We start from the raw sequence: 19,201 nt of genomic DNA on the forward strand, positions 1-19,201 counted from the left end.
AATTAAGGCCCCAAGGCAACTACCCACAACACTATGACAGAAAGAAAACCTCACATTTCAATATTAACCTTGAACAGAAATGGCATAAATGCTCCACTTAAAAGATATAGAGTGGCCGGGTGCAGTGGCTCACGCCTGTAATCCTACCACTTTGGGAGACTGAGGGCGGACTACCTGAACTCAGGAGTTCGAGACTAGCCTGGGCAACATGGTGAAAACCTGTCTCTACTAAAATACAAAAAATTAGCTGGGCCTGGTGGCATGCACCTGTAGTCCCAGCTACACAGGAGGCTGAGGCAGAAGAACTGCTTGAACCTGGGAGGTGGAGGTTGCAGTGAGCTGAGATCACGCCACTGCACTCCAGCCTGGGCGACAGAGCAAGATTCCGTCTCTTAAAAAAAAAGATATAGAATGGCATGTTGGATAAAAAACAAGACACTACCATCTATTGCCTAGAAGAGACCCCCTCAATGACAAAAGACACCTACAGACTCAAAGTAAAGGGATGGAAAAAGATATACTACGCAAATGAAAAATAAAAGCAAGCAGGAGTAGCCATTCTTTTTTACTTTTTTGAGACAGGTTCTCGCTCTGTTGCCCAGGATGGAGTGCTATGGTGCAACCTCGGCTCACTGCAACCTCCCCGTCCTAGGTTCAAGTGACTCTCCTGCCTCAGCCTCCTGAGTAGCTGGGATTACAAGCATGTGTGACCACACCTGGCTAATTTTTGTATTTTCAGTAGAGACGAGGTTTCACCATGTTGGCCAGGCTGATCTTGTACTCCTGACTTCAAGCAATCTGCCCTCCTCGACCTCCAAAAGTGCTGGGATTACAGGAATAAGCCACTGTGCCCGGCCAGGAGTAGCCATTCTTACATCAGATAAAATAGACTTTAAACTGACAATAGTAAAGAAAGAAAGAAGCAAAATGAAAGGCATTATATACTGACGAAGTTTAAAACAAAACCAAGATTTAATTTTATACACACCCAACACTGGAGCACCCAGATTCATAAAACAACACCTACACCTAAGAAGAGATTGACAGCAATGCAATAATAGTGGTGGACTTCAACACCCCACTGAAAACACTAGATAGGTCATTGAGGCAGAAAGTCAACAAAGAAACTCTGGACTTAAACTAGAATCTAGACCAAATGGACCTAACAGACATTTACAGATCATTCTACCCACAACTGCAGAATATACGTTTTTCTCATCTGAACATGGAACATTCCCCCAAATTGACCACATGCTTGGCTAAAATGCAAAATCTCAATAAATTCAAAAAAATCAAAAATATCAAATATCTTCTCAGACCACAGTAGAATAAAATTACAAATCAATATCAAGAGGAACTCTCAAAACTACATGAGCAAATGGAAACTGAACAACTTGATCCTGAATGACTTTTGGCTAAGCAATAAAATCAAGACAAATAAAAAAAAGAATGAAAATAGAGATACAACATACCAAAACCTCTTGGATACAGCAAAAGCAATGCTAAGAGTAAAGTTTATTGCATTGCATGCCTACATCAAAAAGAGAGATCTCAAATTAACAACCTACTTTGGATTGAACAAAGAAAATGTAGTCACAAAAAAGAACAAAATAGTCTTGTGCAGCAACATGACTGCAGTTGGAAGCCATTATCCTAAGTGAAATAACTTAGAAACAGACAAATACCATATCCTCTCACTTGTAAGTGGAAACTAAACAATGGGAACACATGGACATAAAGAAGGAAATAATAGAAACTGGGAATTCCAAAAGAGCGGAGGCTAGGAGGGAAGCGAGGGTTGAAAAATGACCTATTGGGTACAACGGTTACTACTCGGGTAATGGGTACACTAGAAGTCCAAACCCAACTGTTAGGTAACATATCAATGTAACAAACCCGCAGACCTACCCACCCCTTGAATCTAAAATAAATTTTTAAAAGATACACAATATAAAATAATAATATTAATTAAAATAAGGCTGGGTGTGGTGGCTCACGCTTGTAATCCCAGCACTTTGGGAGGCCAAGGTGGGCAGATCACCTGAGGTCAGGAGTTCGAGACCAGCCTGGCCAACATGGTGAAACCCCGTCTCTACTAAAAATACAAAAATTAGCTGGGCATGGTGGCAGACACCTATAATCCCAATTACTCAGGAGGCTGAGGCAGGAGAATCACTTGAACCCAGGAGGTGGAGGTTGCAGTGAGCCGAGATCATGCCACTGCACTCCAGTCTGGGTAACAAGAGAGAGACTCCATCTCAAATAATAATAATAATAATAATAACAATAATAATATTACTTAAAATAAGAAAATACAGGAAAAGCACTTATGGTACCAAGAATGTACTAAGCACTCAATAAGTGAACATCAGAATCAACATCATCATTATTGAAAAAGCAAGCTTGGATTTTCTCAAAAAAAAAAAAAACCTATGGTTACCTTTCTTTAAAATTTTCCTTTTTTAAAAAGATAGGAGAAGAAATAATAGCAAAATTTAGCTACAAAATTAAACAGCACAATTACCTAATAAGTAGATTATTCTTTTCAAATAGCATTGTGCTAAAGCTATTCTTATAATACACTACCATTTCTATTTATGTAAAAAAAAATACAAAGAAGTCTTAAGAGCTCAGTTTGCTGATAAGTTCCAAGTTAAAGTTGATATACTTTCCATAACTTTCTAAATTCTAAATCAATCCCTCATTTCTTCAAGGCTACAATTATTTTCCCAACCCTTTCTCCCCATTCTTACTCCCCACCATCCTCTCTCAGATTTCTTAGACTTACAGAGGGTTAAATTTATATCTATATCCCTCTTTGTACTTACATAATTTATACAATAATAGAAACTAGATTTATAGTAGGAGTTAAGATACTCACATCTTACGAGGTAAGTAAAAATATGAGGAAGATGGATCCATTTTCAAGAAATATGCCAAAAGTTATAAAAATAACTTCTAAAATAATGATCTTGAAACCTCTCAAATTCAATAAGCTCCCTCTCTATATATAGATTCTATAATTGACCACATATTCCTCCTCTCCTGTTCTTTCACCTCATCAACTTACAGCTCTCTCTAGATTCAACCTTTCCCAGGAAGCCTTTTCTGGCTTCCCCATCCTTAGTTTGGGTTAATCCTTCCAAGCACTTCCTTAGCAGGTTAATTAACCTAATGTCATAATAATTGTCTTATTAAAAATATTTTTCTTGGCCAGGCGCGATGGCTCACGCCTGTAATCCCAGCACTTTGGGAGGCCAAGGCGGGTGGATCACGAGGTCAGGAGATCGAGACCATCCTGGCTAACATGGTGAAACCCTGTCTCTACTAAAAATACAAAAAATTAGCCGGGCGTGGTGGCGGGTGCCTGTAATCCCAGCTACTCGGGAGGCTGAGGCAGAAGAATGGCGTGAACCTGGCAGGCGGAGCTTGCAGTGAGCCAAGATGGTGCCACTGCACCCTAGCCTGGGGGACAGAGCGAGACTCCATCTCAAAAAAAAAAATTGATCTTTTGCATGTTTCTTTCACTACAGATTAAGCACCTGGAAAGATCATAAGTTACTCATCACAGTATCATCAAAACCTAGTATTAATGTCTATTAAATAAATGAACTTTAAGTGTCTGACTTAGAGAAAGATAACTAAAAGGTGTCTACTATTTTCCAGTATTTTATATATTTACTATGACATATAGGCTATTTACACACATAGACTATCTACACCAAGCTTATTCAACACAGCCCAGAACAGCTATGAATGTTCATAAACAAATTCATAAACTTCCTTAAAATATTGTGATTTTTTTTGCAATTTTTTTTTTTTTTAGCTCATCAGCTATTGTTAGTGTTAGTGTATTTTACGTGTGGCCCAACATAAGCCCTCTTCCAATGTGGACCAGGGAAGCCAAAAGATTGGACATCCCTGATTTACATGGAGAAAATTTCTTTACAAAACCACATACTGACCTGATTAGTAAAACTGGTCCTAAAATCCCAATCTTGGATTTCTTTAAAAGCAGCAGAGATAATAACTTCCCCTTATATGCTCTTAGTCTTGTTACAAAGCAAATAGCTGAACTAAATTACACATTTGGCTTCTTGTAGTTATAGTGTTCCATGAGATTTGAACCTGGTGTTATTAGAAAGAAACTCCAGCATCATATGAATAAATAGCTCATTAAAAAATTTCAATTTTAGTAGGATCCTCAGAGCTATTTTAATGCAACATACATGGTAAAAACAAACAAAACACCTCTAACAAAGCCTAACATGACAAAAAAAGGACTTTATTAAATATTAAAAAAAATTGGAGGCCAGGCGTGGTGGCTCACACCTGTAATACCAGCACTTTGGGAGGCCAAGGAGGGCGGATCACAAGGTCAAGAGAACGAGACCATCCTGGCCAACATGGTGAAACCCTGTCTCTACTAAAAAAATACAAAAATTAGCCAGGTGTGGCAGCTCGTGCCTGTAATCTCAGCTACTCAGGAGGCCGAGGCAGGAGAATCACTTAAACCCGGGAGGCAGAGGTTGCAGTGAGCTGGAATCGTGCCACTGCACTCCAGCCTGGCAACAAAGCAAGATTCCATCTCAAAAAAAAAAAAAAAAATTGAAAATCAAATCCCCAAATCAAGCATCAGAGAGTAATTCAGAAAATAATAGTAATTATGTGTTTTGGGTACATTTGAGGGCTTCCTACAAGCAGGCCAACACAATTTAAAGGTTGACTACAGCTGGGCATGGTGGCTCACGCCTGTAATCCTAGCACTTTGAGAGGCCGAGGCAGGCGAATCACTTGAGGTCAGGAGTTTGAGACCAGCCTGGCCAACATGGTGAAACCTCGTCTCTACTAAAAGTACAACAATTAGCTGGGCGTGGGGGTATGTGCCTATAGTCCCAGATACTTGGGAGGCTGAGGCAGGAGAATCGCTTGAACCTGGGAGGTGGAGGTTGCAGTGCACCGAGATCACGCCAGCGTACTCCAGTCTGGGTGACAGAGCGAGATTCCGTCTCAAAAAAGAATAATAAATTAAAAAAAATAAAATAAACGTTGATTGCTGAAAAAAACTTTAACGTGGTCCTGAAATTAACAACTTTTAAGGGAAATAATGGGAAAAATAAATAGCCAGTTATACCATCCATCAGATAAAATTTCCCTGGGAACTACTTAGCCACCTATCTATTGAGTGAAATAAAACACTAGATGACTTATGTTAATTTAGTGTTACTAGTTTTAGTTACCAGTTATTAGTTTTATTATTCTAATTTAGTATTAAATTACATGAAAATCTGAGCCATTTGAGCAAAACAATAATGAAAGAATAAAAAGCACATGCTTCCTAAAATTGGTATGCATAGACGAGCTTACTACTCATTAAAAAAGGTTGGACTATCATAACAAAGGCAACTAAAAGATAACCTTGGACTCCTATGTCCCTAATATGCCTTATTCTGGGAGAGACCAATGATCATAGAGCCTATCAGAGATGAAGTCAACAGTATTAAACAATGTCAAGAAAAAATGAATTAATGTATTCTTTTACAATGTTAATTTTTAAAGGAGTCTTTACGCTTAAATTATTTGAATGTTAAACTAAAGAGGCAATGTTGTTTTCTTGATTTTCATTAAAAAGTCATCTTTTAATAAACATGCCTGTGCTGTTTTTTTTTTTTTCTTACTGTTGTAACGTTTTATTAAAAGTTTCATCAATTTGGCCGGGCACGGTGGCTCATGCCTGTACTCCCAGCACTTTGGAAGGCCGAGACGGGTGGATCACAAGGTCAGGAGATCGAAACCATCCTGGCTACCACAGTGAAACCCCGTCTCTACTAAAAATACAAAAAAAAAAAAAATTAGCCGGGCGTAGTGGCGGGTACCTGTAGTCCCAGCTATTCGGGAGGCTGAGGTAGGAGAATGGCGTAAAGCAGGGAGATGGAGCTTGCAGTGAGCCGAGATCGCGCCACTGCACTCCAGCCTGGGCGACTGAGTGAGACTCTGTCTCAAAAAAAAGTTTCATCAATTTGATTTATCCTAACACTTACTTGTGTCTTTGTATGTGCTGTTCCTTCTGTCTAGAACAATCTTCCTACACTGGTCCTACATATACTTTTGGAAAATCCTACTCATCTTTATGACTCAGTTTGAGGGTCACTACTTCTATACAAAACTTCCCTGAGTCTCTCCCTACATCCTTCAAAGTAGACACTATAGCTGACCCTCTCTCTATATATGTGGGTTCCATATCCATGGATTCTGCATCTGTGAATTCCACCAACCTCAGATCAAAATTTATTTGGGGAAGAAAAAGGAAGGTTGTGTCTGTACTGAACATGTATGGACTTTTTTCCTTGTCATTCTTTCTAAACAGTATAGTATTAACAATGATATATATGGCATTTACATTGTATTAGGTAGTATAAGTAATCTAGAGATGATTTAAAAGTATATGAGAGAATGTGAATAGGTTATATGCAAATATTATATACCATTTATATAAAGAACTTCAACATTTATAGATTTTGGTATACAAAAAGGGGGTCCTGGAACCAATCCCCCATGGATATTGAGAGATGACTACACTTTGCATTCCCCTAGGGAATCATATATATTTCCATTGTATCAATTATCACATGTGACTGCTGATTGCTTACTTGTCTGATTTCCCTATCAGGTTGTGTCCTTGATGGTGTAAAATCAGACTAATATAGAGCAGTTTTTTTAATGAATAAATAAAGTTCATTAAGACAACAACCATCTTTTCATTCCAGCTAACAGGGGACACTCTCTAGCACAGCATATACTCTTAAAAACATTTGCTGATTGTTGGAATGATAACAAGTAAGATAAAATAATTTTTGAAGCAGGACATCCAATTGCTATTTGCTAAATAAATGAATAAAGACACAATGGTAAAGAAAAGAAAAAGGTCAAATGAATCAAGGAACAAGTTAATCCCAATCGAGAACTCTTTTCTAGGTATCATTAGGTGAACAAAAAATAAATCAATGTAAATAAAATTGTGCTGTCAGGTTTTATCAAGTTTTAACTGGCTACCCCAAATCTGATGTACTACTCTCTCCACACTACAAGAGGTTTGAAGAACATTTAAAAACTAATCTTGCTTTTTATCCACTGGTTATTCTAATAAATCGTGTTTACATGCCTCTATCTCTAGAAATGTCAAGGACTGTGGACAGCCATCAAGTACGATGATTTTTATAGACTAAATATTTATTTAGAAACAAAATACCATTGGGTAGTTCTGTAATATTCATTAAGAAAATTATCTAAGACAACTGTTGTAGAAGATTTAAAAATAAAAGTACCTCACCTTATTTTTCCTGTTGTCATTGTACTTGATTAAGTCTAAAATAAACGTTAAGACTTCTTTAGGACAAAGATTATGAACATCTCTTAATAAAGCCATTGCAACTGGCATAGTCTACAAAAGAAAAAAAAGAACTTTTAAAAGCACAGAACCTAACTTTTTGTTACTACAATTCATTGAACTATAAATAGAAAAGGGTTACTCTTGGGCTGACATAGATATCTGGATGGAGCCTAACACCTCCACACCCCAACCCCTCCCACTGACAACATATCTCAAAGCATTCTAACATAAGAGAAGAGCTGGGCAGGAAACTAAGGGAAGAGTTCCATGACTGCACATCACTCTGTAGGCTATGTGCCTTGGCCTTCATTTGCTGGAGGAAATATATGTGATGTAAATTATATAAATTCACTTCTATGTGATACAGTGGAAAAGGCACAGATTTTAGAATTACTTCTGTGTGAAACAGTGGAAAAGGTACAGATTTTAGCATTAGATGGACCATTATTCAACTCCTAAGCTCTACTACCTTCTGTGCTAGGTGCCTTCAGCTCGTTGCCTATTGAGTAGGAACCTCATTTCCTCACAACCATTTTCAGGAATAAACGATATAAGTAGGTGGAGCCAACCTTCAGTCTTAGAACAAATTGATTGTCCCAACACCTAATCCTCAGGAACACCCAATCCTCAACCTAAGGACAAAATGGTAAATTATCTGAAATGCAGCCTAATTTTTCTCTTTCCAAATTTTCACAGGCAACATTTTTAAGAATGTAGAAACATGACTTACACACACTGGTTAACTCTATCAGTAAAACAAAGCTAATTAAATGCTAGGCAGGACTACAGATGCATAGACATCTCAGTCTTTAGCACATGGCGAGATATGGACTAGCCCCTCTTCTTACTCAAAATAACTATACCCTCTAAAATGGAGGTGAGAAAGGAAAACGGCTCATTTTCTTGCTTGAAGAAGCAGAGATAACAAGAGCAACAACAGTCAGTTTTAGTACTATAGGAACAACTGAGGGAAAGGCGCTTTTCCATAGAAATACCTGTCTTATGCCTTTTCTGCCCTTTGAGACTCAAGTTTCATTTAGGCACCAATCTCTCTCTCTCTCCTGTCCACTAGAAGTATTATCAGAAAGGTGAATTGGTATAAAAGCATTGACTTTCCAATTTTTTTGACAGTAGCTAACAGGAAAAAATACATTTTATAACACAACCTAAGACACACACACACACACACACACACACACACACTTCAGATGCAACGTATACAAATTTAAAAGTGAACCCCAAATGCCTTATATTGAATACTACCTATTCTGTTTTATTTAAAAAAAAATAAAAATAGAAATAAAAACTACACTGATTTCATGATCCCTTCACTAATGGTTCATAACTCCAATTTGAAACACTGACCTAAGCTACATGAAAGCACAGTGGCATCATGAGACAGATATATCAGGTGGACACAGAAATTAACTTGCTTCTATACCATAAATTCGTGAAACGGTAATACAGAGCAGTTCTTAAAAACAAAATAACAGGATGCCACAGACTTCTTTGATCACACCATTATTACCTTTCCCAAAACCTGGATCATCCTGAATCTGTCCTGATTAGATTTACTATAAATACATTCTGGCTTCCACTCTCAAAAGGCACCCCAATGCTGCTGTGCAACCTACTTCTTTTCCATCGTAAATAAATTTCAACTTGCCTAACATTCCCCTCAACATCTATCTTTTCACTTGTTTTTAATCTACATTCCACCTGCCTCAAAAAAAGGAATGTTGTTTTCTAAAATTTACTTCCTTAATGTGCCCCACCCTCTAACACTTCCAGAACTTGCTCAGCCTTCTCTATTTACTTTCTCCCACCTGACTATTCCATCTCTGCCTCTTCACTGGCTCTTTTCCCTGTGTCATACATGCCTCAAGTTTGTTCTTCCCCTGTACAAAACAAACCCAAGAAGTCCTTTTCTCAACCTTGCTTCATCCTCAACATAGTATCCGTTCTTATATCTTTGACTAAAATCTTGAAAGAATAAGCTTCATTAGTTCTCTCTACTTCAGCTTCACTCCTCCTTTCTAGTTCAATCTAGTTAATCTGATCTCTGCCTTCATTATTATGAAATTACTAAAAAAAAAAACTCTATGTATGATATCCAAATAGCCCAAATGCTGACCATCCTGTCATTCCCATATCCTTTCCTAAAACAATGACTCTAACCACCACTTTCTAAAAATTCCACTTATAGAAAACTTAATATAAGCGTAGTATAAAACACTTTACATACTTGATCTTAATTCCAAAAAAGATAAATTTTAAACTGAGGTGCAGAAGGTTAAGAAACTTATGCATGTGCAAACTGCTAGTGAGTAGTGGACTGGGACTAAAACTAGAGCTCTATGCTGTGCTGTCTCTGACTCAGATGTGCTGTCCACATTCTAGGACTGCCAATCGAAGGGCTTACTCACTTCTCCATCCCCCAGGTAACCAACCAAAAAGGCAAATTAAACATTTCTGGACACTTTAATATTAATGTGGCCAATGAGTTACTTGCACACAGATCACAAAATCAATAATCACTTAATCAAAGTTTGGAAAAATGTTTAAAAGTAAAAAAAGAGGCCGGGCGCGGTGGCTCACACCTGTAATCCCAGCACTTTGGGAGGCCGAGGTGGGCGGATCACAAGGTCAGGAGATCGAAACCATCCTGGCTAACACGGTGAAACCCCATCTCTACTAAAAATACAAAAAATTAGCCAGGCGTGGTGGTGAGCGCCTGTAGTCCCAGCTACTCGGGAGGCTGAGGCAGGAGAATGGCGTGAACCCGGGAGGCGGAGCTTGCAGTGAGCGGAGCTTGCGCCACTGCATTCCAGCCTGGGTGACAGAGTGAGACTCTGTCTCAAAAAAAAAAAAAAAAAAGAATGGAGGCAAAGAAAGTAAACACATCTATTATTTGAACAGTCTCCAACTTAAACTGAAATATATAAAAACCATGAGAAAATTAGAAAGTAAACTGTACCTTCTGTAGAAAATAGCTTTGAAAGCTCATAAAGTTGTTTGTTTTCACAATGTTTGGACAACTTTTACAACAAAACATCCTAGTGAAGAGTGACTTCATGGCTGGTGGTCCTGTCCATGTGCTCACCATTGAATTTGCAATCTGCAAATAATTAGAAAACAAAGTAATTTCCATTACCAATGCAAACATACTTTAAAATAAAACAGCTTCTTAAAAGTTATCAATACTACAACTGGATTGGGTTTTCAACAACTTCACTTCTCAGAAATTTATAACAATTTAGCATTTTATCACCATTTCCAAGAAATTGTACAAACTCACCCTGCAAAAAAGTTCTTTTTCCAGCCAGGCATGGTGGCTCACACCTGTAATCCCAGCACTTTGGGAAGCCGAGGCAGGTGAATCACCTGAGGTCAGGAGTTCAAGACCAGCCTGGCCAACATGGTGAAACCCCATCTATACAAAAATACAAAATAAATTAGCCGGGCATGATGGTGGGTGCCTGTAATCCCAGCTACTTGGGAGGCTGATGTGGGAGAACTGCTTGACTCAGGACGGGCAGGGGGAGGTTGCAGTGAGCCAAGATGGCACCATCGCACTCCACCCTGCGTGACAGACTCTCTCCAAAAAAAAAAATTATTTTTCCTCTTTTTTTTTTTGGAGATGGAGTCTCGTTCTATCGCTCAGGCTATGGTGCGATCATGGCTCACTGCAACCTCTGCCTCCCGGGCTCCAGAGATTCTCCTGCCTTAGCCTCCTGAGTAGCTGGAACTACAGGTGCAGACAACCACACCTGGATAATTTTTGTATTTTTGGTAGAGATGGGGTTTCACCATGTAGGCCAGGTTGGTCTTGAACTATTGACCTCAAGTGATCCGCCTGCCTCAGACTCCCAAAGTGTTAGGATTACAGGCGTGAGCCACTGCACTCGGCCGAAAAAATTCTTACATGTATTTATAATTATTTTCTACAAGTTAATTTCTAAATGGCAGTATTAAGTTTTAGAAAAATATGTATGCAAAAGACTTATATTTTGAATAGTCTGTCTTTATTCGTTTAGACAGATATAATTCTAGTATTTTAACCTTATGAGACAGAAACATCATCATGAATTTTAAATAAGGTTTTTCAATCTACCCTAACTGAACCAGAAGCCAAATACAGTGCTACTATTTAAGGCTGTAAGCATGCTTTACAAAAGCATATCTTGCTTTACCCTATGTCTTGCTATTGATATTTTTAGGGTATATAAAAATCATGCCCCAAAAAATGAAATTATGATTAAACAACATATTCTACAATTTTATAGACCTGCTAAGATTTTAGCATACAGGGATCACAAAGATCTTTATAGAAACAATGAAATTATATCTTCTGCAGATGGTTTTATCAAAGAAAATCACTGCTTTCTCATATATCTGAGAACATAGGAATTCAACTACTCACTTATTATCATTAAAAATAAATCAAAACCATTATTAACTTGTTGAAATATAGGACAAATGGATTTAACAGTGAGGAAGGCAAGAGTCACTAAATGGAAAATGAACCTATTATCAAGTTTTTAAAAAATACCTGGAAAACATTATTTCTGGACAAAGTTTTGTCTGCATTTTTCTGATTTTCATTTGTTCTACCTTCAGATAATTTGCATCTAAAAAACATATTTGGTTTTCTTAATTAACTTTTCTAGAATATTATAGTCTACCATTCTAAGTTACTTATCACTAATACCAATTTATAAACTCAAATCAACGTGAATAATTATTACAGTCGGATAATTAAGATTAATCAATCAATCAAGCACAGTGGAGCATGGTGGCACATGCCTGTAATCCCAGCTGTGTTGGGGGCTGAGGCAGGAGTATCACTCAGGCTCAAGGGTTCGAGACCAGCCTGGGCAACATTGTGAGATCTTGTCTTTATTTAAAAAAACAAAATACACACACCCACAGACACACACACACACACAGAGATTTCATGTACTACAATGTAAAACATCACTCAAACCAAGGAATTGCTCACCAAATATATTCTTCGCTTTAAAAATGTGGTTGGCAATTCAACAAAATGGTGAAAATTCTCTTTGATTTTTAAAATCTAACTTTTCATTTTGACAATTATAAAATTATTCTGCATATCTATTTTCAGATCAAAACATGTTTCTTTCAAAACAGTCCTATTAATTTAAAAGCATTTTGGCAAAAGCTTTCAAAGAATCAGCTACCAAGTAAATTTAAAGACTAGGTGAATTTTAATTCATTTTCAGAGATATAAAAAATATATATAATAGTCATTTCCTTTATGCTATATATAATCTCACCTTTGCAAGACAGAAGCAAGCTGACATTCTTACTCTGTAGAAACACTGCTCTTGTTCTAATATATCAGTGAGTGCAAGCCGAGATGCTGGAGTAGGGAATTTTTCCAAAGCCAAAATGGATTCCTGCTGTGCAACAACATCTCTCTCATAGCGGAGCTGATACTGCCACATAAAATCAGCTTGCTCAAATTCTACCTTCCTCAATACTGACATATCTGGGTCTATCCTTATCCACAGCAAAGGGGAATCAGCACTGCAAGAAAATACAATTTTCTTTTTAATTTAATTTTTAAACTTATAATCTATATATTTAGAAAATAAATACAAAGCATTTATTAACCAGGTTTCCTTTTAGATGTAGTATTTAAGACTGCCTGGAGTTTTACTGTATTCATTTTTTTAAACTGCACTGACAAATTTCTCATTATGTTTAACATATGTCAACTTTCTCACAATGTCTGATCTATATCAATCTTGCTAAAAAGATACTCAAAAATAAGAAAATATTAATTGTCTTTTACAAAGGACACTGAATCTCTCATTTCCCATCTGAAATTATTTTGGTGATTTTGATTTGTGATTATATGAGGCAAAAAAAGAATGAGATGAATTTCTTAATTTGTTTAGCTGACTTAAGACTTTTTAAAAATACTAGACTCACGATCGCCTTTTTCAAACAGCAAGTTCTGAAATCATAATTTGGAGGTATATCACAAATTTATTTTCATGTATTTCTCAAAGTAACAAACACAGTTTAAAAAATCTAGTCTATGTCGACACCTTCATCAAAAGAACACCACCTGTAATATTAATTCAAATTCAGCAAATATTATTGTGTGCTTACTACAGGCAGGGTACTTGCTATGGAAAAATCAAAATTAGCACTGATCTCAGCCAGGTGCAATGGCTCATGTCTGTAACCCCAGCACTTTGGGAGGTTGAGGCGGGTGGATCACTTGAGGTCAGGAGTTCAAGACCAGCCTGGCCAACAAAGCGAAACCCCATCTCTACTAACAATACAAAAACTAGCCAGGCATGGTGGCATGCAGCCAGGCATGCAGTGAGCCGAGATGGTGCCACTGCACTCCAGCCTGGGCAACCAAGCAAGACTCTGTCTCAAAAAAAAATTAACACTGATTTTGAAGGGCAAACAAACATAATCTGTATATAAACAGCAGTGATAATCTGGCAATCAAGTTAGTACATAATTACAGAGGTTTTATAAAAAATATACAGGTACAGAATGGGCAAAATTAGAAAGTTTGAGCTGTATCATATTTAAAAATAAAACACTGTCCATCAATAAATATTACCACATAAAGTTTAGAACAGTGGTTTTTAAATTGTTTTGCAAGCATAGGGAGACTTAAGGCACCCAAGACCTTTGTTCTAAGGACAAAGAATCAATATCACCCGGGAGCTCATGAGAAATGCAAACTATCAGGCCTCACTAGTGTAGTACTGGATCAGAAACTGCATTTTGGGAAGGTCCCCAACTGATTCACATGCACATTATAGTCTGAGCACTGCTCTAGAGGCCACAAAGAGAGAATAAGGAAGCTGCCTAGTCAAAGTTGTGCTCACCCCTCAACCATAATGCATTTCCTCTTAATTTCACCTAGGCCCTGGCAGACTTACTTTTTATCTCTGATTAGTTATGATTTTACATAAACTGTTTTAACATAGGGTTTCTATTAAATTAAAAAAATGTTAAAGCACTCATTTGGAGGACAGTTACACACTTTTACATATGCATAACAAAGTAGACAGATGAGAATGCAGAAAGTATTATAACCTTATATTTAAGTTAACTAACTTACTCCATTGCAGAAAGATCCATGTCAACTTCTTCTCCATTCATCAGTGGGATTTTTTTCTTTTTATTCCTACATTTAAGAAAAAGTAGGTTGGAAAATTGTGAGATTTCTAATTCTGAATGGACATTAACAGCAGCTAAAATTCAAATAAAGGATTTCACACAACATTGAAAGCTATCCTTAGGAAAAATGGCTATCAAATGTAATAAAATTTAAATAGAACAAAGTCTGTTTATTTTAAAGCTGGTGGGAATGAAGTAAACATCAAATTATTTTCCTGATCAAATGTTAACAAGAAGCATGAATATATAATAAAATGTCAACCTAAAACATATATTCCAAGAACTGATAGCTGCAATTTTGTATAGAAAAGGGGATATATCAATAAAGAAAACTCTTAAATAGAAAAAGGATCAGGCTTGAAATGGGACACGAATAATTCTGAGCTGTCAGCTGCATATATGCAAGGTTCTGTCCTATATGAATTAGCTAATAAAATATCTTAAGAGTATTGATCAATATGTAGAACCAATTAATACGTACAAGGTTCAAGATAAGCAAAAACAAAAGCAACAGTTTTTATGTTAACTGGGAAAGGGCAAATAAAAACAGGAACAGAGAAAACTTTTCCTGTGTTCCTCATACCAAAGAATACTCCAAATGACATTCTGTTATTACAGAGAAAAAAACCTGAGAATAGCAATCAAATGTTACCAATTTCCAAGGTGGATAGGACAAAAAGAAGTAAGAATCTCACTCTGATTTAAGAAAGCATTTTCTCAGAGTAAGAATGACTATAAGAAGATTTCAGAATCAAGTTCCTTAAAAGACTTCAAAGTCAACAGACACTCTCATCTATCTGAGTGAACCAAACACAGTCATGAGTATAATACAACTTCTGTTCCTGAAAGTTCGTATTTCTCCAGCAAAGCACAGATATGTTCTCATCTCTCACTGTTCAGAATACATACTAATTGTTGTGTTAAATAAGGGGTAAATGAAGAATATATTAAAGAAAAGTGGCAATTTGCCTTTGAAATACATCAAGAATGTTCTGAAGGGGCATGCTGATATAGAGAAAAAAGAAAAAAAGACATAGTAAGCAAGATGCAGAGGCTTTTCATGACATATTCAGTTCTTTCCCTTCAATCACCATTTTTCTAATATTTCCTGTAGGTATTAATCCAACAAGACTAATAAGAATGAACCTATTTGTCTTGAATTTTTTTCTAGTACCAAAAACTAAAACTTTCATTCTAGCTCCTCGGCCTCTACCTTCCAACAAAATGAGGATTCTTAAAACTAAATGTTAAAAATTCTTATAAAAATGTCATCAAGAAGGCAAGCAAACAAAGAATGTTTGGTAATACTAACTGGAAGTAAAATGAGGAAAAAAAGATACCTGATAACATGTTCTCTACCTAAAAAATTAGGTATACATAGGCCGGGCATGGTAGCTCACGCCTGTAATCCCAGCATTTTGGGGGGCCGAGGTGGGCAGATCATCTGAGGTCAGGAGTTCAAGACTAGCCTGGCTAACATGGTGAAACCCTGTCTCTACTAAAAATACAAAAAGTAGCAGGGCGTGGTGGCAGGCACCTGTAATCCCTGCTACTCAGAAGGCTGACGCAGGAGAATTGCTTGAACCGGGAGGCGGAGGTTGCAATGAGCTGAGATCGCGCCACTGCACTCTAGACTGGGTGACGGAGCAAGACTCTGTCTAAAAAAATTAGGTACATCTAAAACCACAAAAACCCTAGAAGAAAACCTAGGCAATACCATTCAGGACATAGGCATGGGCAAAGACTTTAGGACTAAACACCAAAAGCATTGGCAACAAAAGTCAAAATTGACAAATGGGATCTAATGAAACTAAAGAGCTTCTGCACAGTTAAAGAAGCTACCATCAGAGTGAACAGGCAACCTACAGAATTGGAAAAATTTTTGCAATCTATCCATATGACAAAGGGCTGATATCCAGAATCTACAAGGAACTTAAAGTTACAAGAAAAAAAACAACCCCAGGGGAGGGATAGCTTTAGGAGATATACCTAATGCTAAATGATGTGTTAATGGGTGCAGCACACCAGCATGGCACATATATACATATGTAACTAACCCGCACATTGTGCACATGTACCCTAAAACTTAAAGTATAATAATAATAAAATAAAAAACAAAAACAAAAACAAACAAACAAAAAAAAACCCAACCCCATCAAAAAGTGGGTTAAGGATATGAACAGACACTTCTCAAAAGAAGACATTTATGCGGCAACAAACACATGAAAAAAAGCTCATCATCACTGGTCATTAGAGAAATGCAAATCAAAACCACAATGAGATACCATCTCACGCCAGTTAGAACGGCAATCATTAAAAAGTTAGGAAACAACACATGCTGGAGAGGATGTGGAGAAATAGGAATGCTTTTACACTGTTGGTGGAAGTGTAAATTAGTTCAACCACTGTGGAAGACAGTGTGGCAATTCCTCAAGGATCTAGAACCAGAAATACCATTTGACCCAGAAATCCCATTACTGGGTATTACCCAAAGGATTATAAATCATTCTCCTATAAAGACACATGCACACGTATGTTTATTGCAGCACTGTTCACAATAGCCAAGACTTGGAACCAACCCAAATGCCCATCAATGATAAACTGGATAAAGAAAATGTGGCACATATACACCATAGAATACTATGCAGCCATAAAAAAGAATGAGTTCATGTCCTTTGCAGGGACATGGATGAAGCTGGAAACCATTGTTCTCAGCAAACGAACACAGGAACAGAAAACCAAACACTGCATGTTCTCACTCATAAGTGGGAGTTGAACAATGAGAACACATGGACACAGGGAGGGGAACATCACACACCGGGGCCTGTCAGGAGGTGGGGGGCTAGGGGAAGGAGAGCATTAGGAGAAATACCTAATGTAGATGACGGGTTGATGGGTGCAGCAAACCACCATGGCACGTGTACACCTATGTAACAAACCTGCATATTCTGCACATGTATCCCACAACTTAAAGTATAATTTAAAAAAAATTAGGTATACAAGAAAATTTTTATTTTGGCATTTTAGTCTGTGAGATTTGTAGTTGAACTTTCAATTTATAGTTATTATGTAATGCCTACCTTCTACTTTTGGAATGGCAGGGTATATCATGTTTAAGGCTGTTTTCTTCAATTTGCAGTGTATGATTGAAGGATCCATCTAACTCCTGCACTGTCACTTTAAGTGGTCCCTTTTAAAAAAAAAAGTACTGTTCAGAGATGTGATTTAAAAAATACCAATATGTATGCTTATGTGTACAGAGAAATATAAATCAAGATATAAAATATTACACAAAATGAGTATCTGGAGACCTAGATAGGCAATTGGTGCCAAAGAGGGCAACTGGAAGATTCTGAGTCCCCAGAAATCTCTGTACTTCCTCTTCCCTTCTTTGACAAAGTCAATGTTTTCTCAATTTATCCACTTCAAACAAAATCTCATTAATTTCTAAGTAGTAACCCATCCCTAAGTCCCTCTTCTATTGAAACTGAGGAGATAGCAGTACAAAGGCGATTTTGGAAAAAGACTTACCACGTATTTCTGAGTTCCAGGAGATGTATAGTCCTGTTTTATTTCCAGTTCCAAGACATTTCGTTTTCTATTAAATGCAAAACTTCCATAAAATTTTACCACTCCACTCTGATCTCTGAAGAATTGTAAAGGAAAGTTTACATACTGAAACGAAAATGTACTAAACAAAGTAAGTTATCCATCATGGTATTAATAATTTTCAAGTGCATTCCCACCAGTTCAAAGTTTGAGAGCATACTCTACAGTAAACCAGGTGGTAAAGTATTCAAAGTACTTGTGAAAAATGCTTTCCCAGATTTAAATAAAATTTCTGAAACACTGATAAATTTGTGTTTTGAAAGAAGCAGAACCACTATACAAAGTTATTAATAGTGTTTTAAAGTGAAAAATGCAAAAACTGCAAAATTCCAAGATACCACTCAAATTGCGCCAACCCCTAATCACATCCACAAGTCACTAAACTACCGCACCTCACAAGTAATCCTACAGGTCTGTCTGGTAGATTACTTACCTATCCTATCATCAAACCAATTTTTTTACTCACATATTCTTTACTCACTAGAAAGTACTTTAAAATATGCCAAACTTTACAAATATAAACATACATGTGTGTGCACCTTAATGTCTAGTAGGCATCTTAGATGAAACAATTCACAGTTCATCATTATTTCTACCATTGTTTAGAAATATAAACAGTTCATACTTCCTTGAGTCCCCCTCAAACCTCTCTTCTTCCATCTTCCCCTTGCACATATACCTTATTCCCTTCCCCACTTTGTTGAACTGCTATTGAAAAGGATACACCCACTGCTTTATTAACGGCTGAATATCTTTGCCAGAGACATTTGAAATGGATTTCAAAAACCCAGATGTGGAAACCAACATCTGACTCCACATATGTGACTGGAACTTCTGAGATGAAGCAGTACTAGCCAGACTTAGCAGTTTATTGAAAACCTGTAAGGATAAAATCATTTAGTAAATTCATATAACAGATTCTTTTCAATTATATAGAATACTCACTTTGCATTATAACTTTATTGTAGTCAATTATAGAAGACAATAATTTCACTATTTATTACACAGATTATTCTAAAGACT

At 37.0% G+C, this 19,201-nt stretch overlaps 1 protein-coding gene across 6 annotated transcripts in view; it reads right to left on the reverse strand.

Moving 5' to 3' along the window:
* The window catches only part of TAF2 (TATA-box binding protein associated factor 2), a 102,408-nt gene that overhangs the window by 39,837 nt on the left and 43,370 nt on the right, over window positions 1–19,201 (reverse strand). For 4 of the 6 annotated variants that reach the window (XM_055116887.2, XM_055116886.2, XM_034966536.2 and 1 more), the window contains 7 exons: window positions 18,903–19,057; window positions 18,101–18,215; window positions 17,650–17,759; window positions 14,511–14,576; window positions 12,691–12,943; window positions 10,368–10,508; window positions 7,331–7,441 (listed from right to left, as the gene is read on the reverse strand). In XM_055116887.2, coding sequence (XP_054972862.1) covers window positions 7,331–7,441; window positions 10,368–10,508; window positions 12,691–12,943; window positions 14,511–14,576; window positions 17,650–17,759; window positions 18,101–18,215; window positions 18,903–19,057 — 951 coding nt within the window. The remainder of the gene's footprint in view (window positions 1–7,330; window positions 7,442–10,367; window positions 10,509–12,690; window positions 12,944–14,510; window positions 14,577–17,649; window positions 17,760–18,100; window positions 18,216–18,902; window positions 19,058–19,201) is intronic. The other 2 variants (XM_063606474.1, XM_063606473.1) reach the window with 1 other exon arrangement.

Source organism: Pan paniscus, chromosome 7 (assembly GCF_029289425.2).
Source record: "Pan paniscus chromosome 7, NHGRI_mPanPan1-v2.0_pri, whole genome shotgun sequence".
NCBI classification, from domain to species: Eukaryota; Metazoa; Chordata; class Mammalia; order Primates; family Hominidae; genus Pan; species Pan paniscus.